We start from the raw sequence: 11,159 nt of genomic DNA on the forward strand, positions 1-11,159 counted from the left end.
AATACAATAAACACACTATACTGTATAGTTGTAGCCAGGTGTAAGGAGTTTTTTTCGGTGGTTATTAATATTGTAAGCAATTCTGACTTTACAGGATCCATAAATAGTTGATAAACAATAAATGAATGAATGGTCGGACAGTATTACACAGGTTTTTAATCATATATAATAATGATAAAATATCATGAATAAGAATATAATAATGACACACACGCACAGAGTTTTATTAAGTGTTTATACACTTGTACAGATCATCCACAAGCAGGTTATAACTGTTTATAAATGTGTTCATAACTCAGGAGGACGCATTGAGCTTCAAGTTTCATTCCTGATTGATGATGTAAAAATAATTACAACATTTTACTACATATACTTTAATACACTTTAATATGTGTGAAATATTACAAATATTCCTCACAGTGTCCTCGCTGTGTCTTACAGTATTTGAATCTCCTGATATCACCAAAAAAGTAACAAACTGACTGCGTTCATGTACAGTTTGTTTTTGAAAATGCAGCATCACTGGTTTCACAGCTCAGACATCAAAGTGAAAGTCATTTTACAGAAGTTTAATGCAGCCTTATCAGCAGCTTTGCACCTCCCCCCCACACACACACACACTTCGCTGGGTGGCCCCCAAAGCTGAGGGTTGTAGGGGGGTGGGAGCTGAGCTGATTGCATAATGCTCTTCGGCATCTGACCGATAACTGTTGACACTTTGTGACAATCTGTCTATTTGCTGTTTTGAAGTTCGTCCTCAGTGCAGGTCAACAGGTGAGCTTCCTGTTTGGTGTTGTTGTTTCATCATTACTTTACATTATTATAAATATTTAAATGTTTTTTACTTGGTATTAGAAGTAATGGTGCTAATCATACGATCACTGTGAAGAGTATTTTAGTTGTGTTATTGTTATAAACATCTCTATTCACTGCTGTATAACAATATCTAAAGTTGTATGCTATGTAATAATAAATATGGCATGAAGTGTTTTATTTATGGATGCGTTATTCATTTATTTAGTGGAGAATACACATTTGTTTTACGTATATTCATGAACAGAATTTGATCCATGAACAACATTTATGACTAAGGATATGTGTCTTTTTTGGCTTGTGATTAATAGTTAAATGTATTCAATAACAACAAAAACTTTCCTAAGATAAAGTAAACTTTTGACCTACTTGTTGTGTTTAAAGACACTGGTGTTTGAGAGGCTGATGTAAGATTACATCTGACCACAAGGGAAAGCCACAGATCCTAAGAATTGCCTTATCTGCTGACCGCAGGAGATTGTGGGGAAAGTGATACAGCCGGCCTCCATATGTAAACTAAGCTATACATACTGGTGCTCATCATCTTATTAAAATGTAGATTTATTAATGTTGGGGTGGGTTATTCACTGGCAGAGTATTACATCCAATATCTATTTTATTTCCTCAGAGTCGGAGAAAACCTTTTACAGCAGGAAAATAATTGATCGAAAGACTCAAAACAAAATGAGATGCATCCCTGCTGTGTTTCATGGAAAAGTTTTGATAGGTATTCTGCTGTAATCAGCTGATGACGTCTGTCAGGGCAGCACTCGAGCGCCTGCAGGGTGAAGATAAACAGCAGCAACCTGCCGCACCCTGGAGGAGGCACCGACTGCTCTCCACAGCTAAACTGAACCACTACCTACGTTTCTAGCCCCTGTGAATATGTTCAACTTCAGAAACTAGGATGGGCTTTTCATGTTCAGTCATTCCCCAGTCATTCTCAATTTACACTTTGGTCACCTGACTGTAAGGGATGAGATTTTAAATTTTTTGTGCAGGTTTTTTGGAAAAGTAAAACATCATTTTACACATCCTGACTGGAATAAAATCCAGACTCTTTACAGAAGTATGTTTCATAGAATGAAATTAATTCTCCATCTTTTATCTTATCTCAGACTAAGAACAGCTGCAGTACAATGGCTGCCTTCCTTCATCACTGCCCCTTCCTGAAAGCTGCCCCAAAGCCAGCTTTGAGGAGAACAGGGGCCACCTTGATGTCTCTGGCTGATCGATGCCCCATCATCGCTCGACAGGTCAGTGTGAGCGGCCCAGCCTCTCTGGACGCCAAGCTGGGCATCTCATCCGTCACACCGAAGACTAACCGACTTCCCACTGTGGATCAAAGGAGACTGTTTGCTCAATCGGCGGCTCAGGTGGCTGAGTCTGTGTCGAAGGGCTGCCCTTTTGTCAGCTCTCAGATCGGGATGGTGCGAGCCAGCCCTGAAGTGCAGGAGGACGTCAAAGAGGGTAGGAGGAAGGAAGCAGCTGTGACACCAAAGTCACTTTAAGGGGAAACAAATATTTTTGATATTTTATGTTTAAACATGCAAAAAAAGGCAGTATCTTATTAAAAATGCACTAAACTGCATACATTTCCAAAACAGAAATCTGAACTCTGGATAAAGCCAGGTTCAAAATCCTTGCTTAATTTTTTTGACACATCAGAATCAAAGGATTTTACAGAGGAATGTTTGGATATCTCTTTTGATCACTCCATGAATCAGAAAATACTGTTGGAATAAAATCTTATATAAATCACGACTCTGAATTATATATGAAGAAACCCTTTGCTAAGGAAAGTTTGGTGTATTTACTGAAGTTGAGATTTCTGGCTCATGAGTATGAGAAAAAAAAAAAATCAGAAAACAGCCTTTAAAGATAGGTGGTGTGAAGATTCCATACATTTTTTTTCAGAAATCTGAGAAAAAAACACCTCAAGGCATACTTTTTAAAGTTTTCTCTCCACCACTCTGAAGAAAAACACGTCATGGAAGAAAAACAGCTGAAAATCTCAAATCTCGAAAAGACCAGTGCATGAAAACCAATGTTTTCACCTGTACTGAAGTCAATTTACCAAACATCAAAGCGAAGACAGAAATAGGAACAGCTCACACTGACAGACCTGCTCTCCTCTCACAGGTTTGATGACTTCTCTGCTGAAGGGTTTCAAGAATTCAATCCTCCCGACTTCAGCTCAGACCGACACCGTCACCCACCTCCTCAAAGACAACATGGGTATGTTTTACAGTTAAAATGAGCTGGAGGCCACTAATGTTGCTATTAATTTAATATGATGCAGTCGGTGGTGGAATGAAACTATGTACATTTACTGAAACACTGGTCATAAATACAAATTGAAGGACTTTATACTTCTACTCCACTACATTTCAGATCTGTTGTCATGGGTACAGACTAGTATATTATTAAAATTGTAATTATTTTTGTAATCCCCCTTATTATTGAATATACCTGTAATCTGATTACAATTTTTTATCTGTAATTTTACCAGAATACAGTTTCCTTCTTTTTATATCCCAATAACATAATCCTGTTACATGTATGCTGTTACTCCCCAAGCCTGGAATTAATGCACTTTTTACTCCACTTCATTGTTGGACAGCTTAAATTGGAGTTTCTTTACAAATTTTTGAACACAGAACGAAATTTTTAAAATTTGTTCTAAATTAAACCCAACACAACAGTATGTAACAATCAGTCGAGTAATCAATTCGTAATTGACATCAAATTAATTGGCAACTACTTTAATAATGAAGTAATTTTCATGTGAAACTTAAAATACTCTAAGCACATTTTCTTGATTATACTTACAGATGTTTCCTTAAGTAGCATTTTCAATGCAGGACTTTGTATGACAGTATGTTTTCAGTGTGTCTTTATTATTATTACTATTTTTTTATTTATGTAAAGGATCTGAATGCTGGAATGCGGTCTAGTGACTCATGCTTCATTATTAGCTGTTTATTGAGTGCTGTAAGTGATTTAAAGTCTGTCACTCCTGCAGTTGGGCCCAGTTACGACTACGACCGCTTCTTCATTGAGAAGATTGCTGAGAAGAAGACGGACCACACATACAGAGTCTTCAAGACCGTGAACAGGAGTGCTGAGGTCTTTCCTTTTGCAGAGGATTACTCCGTCTCTGGGCGGGAGGGCTCCCAGGTGTCCGTCTGGTGCAGCAACGACTATCTGGGGATGAGTCGCCACCCACGGGTCCTCGGTGCCATCAGGTAAAATGATAATGTCTGCAAGTCTTCTCGATCAAGTTAAGTCTCAGTTCATGTCAAAGAAAATCAAGGGAAATTGTGTTGGAAAACTGATTTGCAAGTCTTTCAGGTGTCTGACACTGGATTCTCCTTTCAAAGCTGTCAATGAACTAGTGAATTTTTCCACACAGTGAAGATGAAGTCCTCCTAATGCAGAGGCCTAATTAATTTTTCAAGCTGTACTGTGCTCAAGGACCTGCCTATCACCTTCTTATTGATTTTTCTTATCATCCAAGATTATACCAGCTTGTTGTCAGGTCTCAAGTCAACTGTAAAAGAGGCAAATGTCAAGTCAATTAATTCAGTCTGTCAAGAAGATCAATCCAGTGTCATGTCCTTTTAATTTTTTCTTAACTTGATTCTACAGCTCTGGCAAAAAGCAAACCTGAGGCTGAATCAAGTCATTAGGAATATTTGTATTTTGATGGTAGATGTTAAAGTAAAAAATGATCAGATCCTTCTACTTAGTTGGTAAATGGCGGGTTTTGTAGCACTTGGAGCCATTATTTAGATTTTTTTAGACTGAATTTGAAGGAATATTTGAAATAAGATGATGGGACAATGTTCACGACATGTATACGTGATGCTGTATCATTTTATCCTGGATGATTTTAGTGACGCCCTGAAGAGGCACGGTGCAGGAGCAGGTGGCACCAGGAACATCTCCGGCACCAGTAACTACCATGTGTCTCTGGAGAAGGAGCTGGCCCAGCTACACCAGAAGGACGCAGCTCTCGTCTTCTCCTCCTGCTTCGTGGCAAATGACTCTACCCTCTTCACTTTGGCTAAGATGCTTCCAGGTAAACACTGACCTCTGACCTCTGACCTCTGAGCCACAGGCTGTCTGGCAGTCACATCTCTAGATGCTCTGTTATTTTATCACACTGTAGAAAAGGTGTTCAGTATCTCAGGGTGGATACTGTTTAGAGGGTTTCATGCTGTGTTCACTGTGGCGTCCAGGGTGTGAGATCTACTCCGATGCAGGGAACCACGCATCAATGATTCAGGGCATCAGGAACAGCGGAGCCAAGCGCTTCATCTTCCGCCACAATGACAGCCGACACCTTGAGGAGCTGCTGCGACGCTCCGACCCCAAGACACCCAAAATAGTGGCGTTTGAGACTGTGCACTCCATGGACGGTGAGTACTACATGTTCATTAGATTATTTGGATTGATTTATTCAGTTAATCAGATATATGGTGGAAGGTAACCTTTTTGGATAATACACCATATCGACACAACGGCTATTTTCCTCTGGCCGCCATCACATTCAGGGTGTGAAGCTCGAAGCTCTAATGCTGGAATAATTTTATGCTGCTGTTTCTTGGTAGAAATGTGGATCTGACAGATTGTTATCATTTTACCACTTCCTGAGTGATCAGCAACTGAAAAGGGGATGAATAATGAAAATCTGGAGGGACATAATTCAAGGTCAAACTTGAATTAACTTTCCAGCTAACATATATATATGTATATATATATATATATAGATAGATAGATATGTATATCCCATGTGATTTGATGTGATTTTTTTAGAATGAATTTACACTTTCATATCATATCGTGTAACATAATAAAAATGAATGCAACAACAACCTGCAACCTGGAGCACTGCAGTACGATACTTGGGCTTCCCACCCTGAGCATGATGTCAGAGGAAAATGGCCTCCTTGTAAATAAGGTCTATCAAAGAGAGCATCAAGGTCATGATTAATAGCTTATAAAAAGAAAGCATGATTGAACTATTTAAAATTCTATAATCTACGATTATTCATTGTATTATCTGTCATTCATCACTGTCTCCCACGGGAGGAAGTAGTTTCCCTCCTCAGCTCTATTTCTCAGTGTGATAATACACCGCTGACAGCTCTATAAAGCACAAGCTGAGGCAGACTAAATGGACGACTGTGAACATATCCAGGAGGATTTTTTAAAACACTAACACAAAATGGTTGTTTTGATATAAATGTCATGTGCTTTGCAGATGTAGGGGAGATGTTATTGCTGTCAAATAGTGAGAATGACTCTCAACATGCAGTCCACATATATAGATCTTACACAGTGATGACATTTACAGCTTGGATGTTCTGCTGTTCACCTATATTACACAGTTCTAATTATAACACCTTATTCTCTGGGGGCTTCAGGTGCCATATGTCCTCTGGAAGAGCTGTGTGATGTATCTCACCGTTACGGAGCTCTGACGTTTGTCGACGAGGTTCACGCTGTGGGCCTGTACGGAGCCCATGGAGCTGGAGTGGGAGAGAGGGACAACGTTATGCACAAGATTGACATTGTTTCTGGGACCTTAGGTGAGTATGTTTAGAAGAAACCCACGTCTCTCCTTAAAACTTTAAGAAAGATGACTTTACTAGACTAAAAGGGCAAGGCAAACGGCTTCAAACCGTCATAGATTAATTGCCTGTTTTCTTGGCCAGACTCCCTTTAAAAGCCACTTGCACCAACTGACACTGTCATATTGCCAACAGGGCAGCAATACCTCCTAACAAGCCCGATACTGCTCCGGTGTTGGTTAAATGAGAGCAGGAGAGGAGTGAGCTCTCATCAGAGGAAGCAGGGGTTTATCAGCTGGGCGCCGGCTCTACTCCCTCTCTGGTCACACTGATAACACTTCATCAGGGTGACCATGCTGTGTGTAGCTTCATGTCAACTTTCAGGTTTTAGGTAGAAATCCCTGTCAAGAGAGCATCAAGTGTAAACTAATCCTGGATTACATCACTTGACCTTAGAAGTCCTGGCTAGAAGTTAGCGATAAATATAATAATATAATAAAGAAATAACAAATTAACGGTATATTAACACACTAACCACAGTACGATTTGATGCATAATGGTGATGTCATAATTGTTTGATGTCATGTAACTATATTAAAGTACAACATTTGAGATTTCAAAATAAAATAGCAAGAGTGTAGTTTCTCTATCAACAGCTTAAATCAAAGAAAGTCATTTAAATATTTTTTTAAATGATAATAAAAATGTGGTGTCAGAAAAAATAAGTTTTATTAAACAAATAAACACATTAAGTACATCCCTTCATCTCAGAAAGCATCTTAATTTCACCTATTTTTCAGACGCTAAGAAGCCAAAATGTTTCATGTCTTATTATTGTGATAGAGAAAGACAGACCAGATTCTTTATTCTAGTAAAAGTTGGAATACCACCATATAAAATACACAATCACAACAAATTATTAATTTTACAATTTTATGTAGTTAAGTAGTTAAATCTGTAAAAAAAAAAAAAAAACATACCTCTGTCTGACATGCACAGTTTTAGATCCTGTCCCTTTAAGGCCCCTTCTGAATACCCTTTCTCCTGTGATTGGTCAACTCACACATGCCTGAGCTAGCACCACTCACCGTGTCTCCAGTTGGCTCTGTCTGATTTCAGCTTCCAGTTACATGTAGCTTCACCACTACTGTGAATATAGGCATAAATTATGCAAATGTGTGGCATGGTGACATAGCATGATGTCCAGTGGTGGACAGTAACGAAGTAAATTTACTTGAGTACTGTACTTAAGTACAGTTTTTGAGTATCTGTACTTTACTTAAGTATTATTTTTTGGGGATACTTTTACTTTCACTCCACTACATTTGAAGGACAAATATTGTACTTTTTACTCCACTACATTTCTATTGATGCTCTCGTTACTCGCTACTTTTGAGCTTACGTCAGCTGATGATTTTTTTTTGTGTGTGCAAAATTCAGAGAAAATAAACTGTTTCTGCTGATTTGCGTATGGTTTGTCTTAGTCGTATTGCCGTACCTGTACTACGTCATGCCATACGAAGAAATGGAGGAAGAAACTGGAGAAACACGGGGGAAGCTCCCACCGAGCACCCGTGGCCTTATCTCAAACCCATGTTTGATTCGTTTCAGTTTAAATGTTTGTTGTGCTTATCGCGAACAAATTATATCACGGCCGACAAAAACTCGTCTTCCAACCTGAAAAAGCACGTCGCGGTATGTAAAGTTGTTACTAACGTTAGCTAGCTTAATGTTGGTTAAATTGCAGATGAACATTTTAAACGTAATTGTATGTGTTTGTAGTATCATAGTTGCCATTTTTAAACGGTTTAAAAATATGGCAACTGTTGCAGTGCAGTTGACTGGTTAAGTTGACTTTCTGTTCATGTTTTTTATACAATTCATATCAATGAGTCCAAGGTAGGGGTTAGGTGTGTGTGTGTGAGAGAGAGAGAGAGATAGAGTGGGTGTGTGTGAGAGAGAGAGAGTGGGTGTGTGTGTGTGTGTGTGTGTGTGTGAGAGAGAGAGAGAGAGTGAGTGTGTGTGTGTGTGTGTGTGTGTGTGTGTGTGTGTGTGAGAGAGAGAGAGTGTGTGTGTGTGTGTGTGTGTGAGAGAGAGAGAGAGAGAGAGTGTGTGTGGGTGTGAGAGAGAGAGAGTGTGTGTGAGTGTGAGTGTGTGAGAGAGAGAGAGAGAGAGTAGCATAGAGTGAGTATAGTATATATTTAATTTGTTGGTGAATGCAGCTGAGTCTGTGTTCTGAGGCTTCTTGCCTTTATTTGTTTATTTTTGAGCTATAAACATGTCTGTAGCAGAATCGCATCAGTGTATTGTATAATGACATTAAGCTACTTTCCTTTCCTGTATTTCCTGAGATATTTTTTAAATACTTTTACTTAAGTAATTTTTTAAGCAAATACTTTAGTACTTTTACTTAAGTAATATTTTGACTAAGCTACTTTTACTTGTATTGGAGTAATATTTGACAAGGAGTATCTGTACTTTTACTCAAGTAGTGAAGTTGTGTACTCTGTCCACCTCTGATGATGTCACAAAGGCACAGAATTAAAGGAGAGACTACTGACGAGGCGTTTCAGGAGCAGTGTTGTTGATGGGAGAGAGGAGATCCCATCGGAGTGGACTTAGGGCTATTCCACTTTTGAGACCTTTTCCAAGCACAAGAACCTATATAAAACATTGAAGAACAGGAAAAAAACAAAAAGCACAATCGGACTCCATGTCGTCAAATAAATTGACAAAAATCTGTCCTCTGAAATGTAACAGTATAGAAAAAGTAAAGTTCTATAAAGCAGAAATATCCAAGCTAAGTATGTTACTCCTGTTTTTGATCAAATAAACTTTTCATCACCTCACCTCTGAACCCTCCGTCATCTGTTGCTGTTCCAGGCAAAGCCTTCGGCTGTGTTGGTGGCTACATCGCCAGCAGCGACGCCCTGGTCGACACGGTGCGCTCCTTTGCAGCTGGCTTCATCTTCACCACTGCCCTGCCCCCGATGAACCTGTCTGGAGCCCTGGAGTCTGTCCGGGTGCTGAAGAGCTCAGAGGGGCAGTCGCTCCGCAGAGCCCACCAGAGGAACGTCAAGCACATGAGGCAGCTGCTCATGGACAAGGGCCTGCCTGTGGTAAACTGCCCCAGCCACATCATCCCGATACAGGTAGAAAGACTTAGCAGTGCTGCTGCCTCCACTACTATTTCTCTCTCCACCTCTTAGAAATAATAGTATAAAAATAAAACTTCACACCTGAGCTTTTCCTACTATGAAAAGTCAAAATGTCTTCATGTGTACAGTACAGCGCAGGATATATGGAGTGTGAAGTGTGGACTAATTACACTTTTACAGTGTTTAATAATGATTTCATTTAGAACTTTAACAAAGATCACACTTGCATTTTAAGTATGCAAACTTTAATATTTTTTGATACCATTTATTTATTGATTTTAGTTTAAAATTAAAATATGAATACATGTTTTTCATTGCATCATTTCAATTCTTATCTTATTAATCAATTAGTAATTACCTCTTTTAAAAGCAAAATATGATTATAACTAAACAGAAAAATTCCAGCAGCATACTTAACACTCAATATGCCAAGTTGACCACAGTAATGGGTTTGATTCCTACATGTATGACCTGATTGTGCTGAATAAAAGCTCTGAACAGCTCATATCTCCTTCCATGATCCATTTCCTAGGTGGGCAACGCTGAGCTGAACACCAAGGTGTCTGACACCCTGCTGGAGAGACACAACATCTACGTCCAGGCCATCAACTACCCCACAGTGCCTCGTGGTGAGGAGCTGCTGCGCCTGGCCCCATCTCCTCACCATGACCCAGCAATGATGGACTATTTCGTGGGTGAGTGTTGGGATCCTTCCCGAAATTAGGTCAGAGTTGTTCTACTGATCGTCCAATCAAGTAAAGTGGGGACAGTGGCTGGAACAAGTGGTTTATGTTTGTCCTTAGTAAGTTTCTTTGCTACATAAGCATATGTGAGTCTCTTGGCATTCACATGTCACCACAGTTTATACTGCAGTGCAGTAAAAGACGATGCTCTGCAGACATCTTTAATTTAAAAGCTAACATCGTAACCTTAGTGTTTGCACGCCAAAATGACCACGGATGACATTTAAAGGCTGAGAACTCAAAGAAAAATAAATATTGGCATTTAATTATTCATTCTTATAAATGTCTGGTTTTGATTCACAGATAAACTGGTGGAGGTGTGGCAGGAAGCAGGGCTCCAGCTCAACACCCCGTCAGTGGCCTCCTGCACCTTCTGTGACCGTCCGCTGCACTTTGACCTTATGAGTGAATGGGAGAAGTCCTATTTCGGCAACATGGAACCACAATACATTACTGTGTCTGCATAATACCAAAGTACATGTAGGGCCTACACATACAGTATATGTAACATTTAATGCTATATTAAACATGCTTTTAAATTATTAAAGTCCAACTTCATGTGCACTGAGAATGTTTAAACATTATTTAATGTCAGTGTTTCAGACTAAACTCCAGTATTTATTTCTGTTTTCCTGCATTTATGCTTATTAAATTGTGTTTGCTCTCATTGCTATGATTAAATAAAGTTGTGCATCCTCCATTTAAAAGCATAAAACCTGCACACTGGGCACTTTCTTAAATCTTATATCTAGGTGTGATGGTTTGAATTAAACAGTGCTATTTAATTTAATGTTTCGTGATTTCCTTCATGCCATATAATCATTATGACCATCATGTCCATTTCCAAAATAATTCAATTATTATTT

At 39.1% G+C, this 11,159-nt stretch overlaps 1 protein-coding gene across 1 annotated transcript; it reads left to right on the forward strand.

Moving 5' to 3' along the window:
* Positions 1-672: 672 nt before the first annotated feature.
* On the forward strand, positions 673-11,078 carry alas2 (aminolevulinate, delta-, synthase 2). Its single transcript, XM_084366052.1, has 10 exons — positions 673-774; positions 1,932-2,283; positions 2,956-3,051; positions 3,839-4,061; positions 4,713-4,897; positions 5,058-5,237; positions 6,246-6,410; positions 9,276-9,544; positions 10,083-10,245; positions 10,597-11,078. Exons 2-10 carry the CDS (start codon positions 1,953-1,955, stop codon positions 10,758-10,760), a joined length of 1,776 nt encoding a protein of 591 aa, XP_084222178.1. The 5' UTR covers positions 673-774; positions 1,932-1,952; the 3' UTR covers positions 10,761-11,078.
* Positions 11,079-11,159: the final 81 nt, after the last annotated feature.

Source organism: Pagrus pagrus (genome assembly GCF_965226575.1).
Source record: "Pagrus pagrus genome assembly, chromosome: 11".
Classification (NCBI taxonomy): Eukaryota; Metazoa; Chordata; class Actinopteri; order Spariformes; family Sparidae; genus Pagrus; species Pagrus pagrus.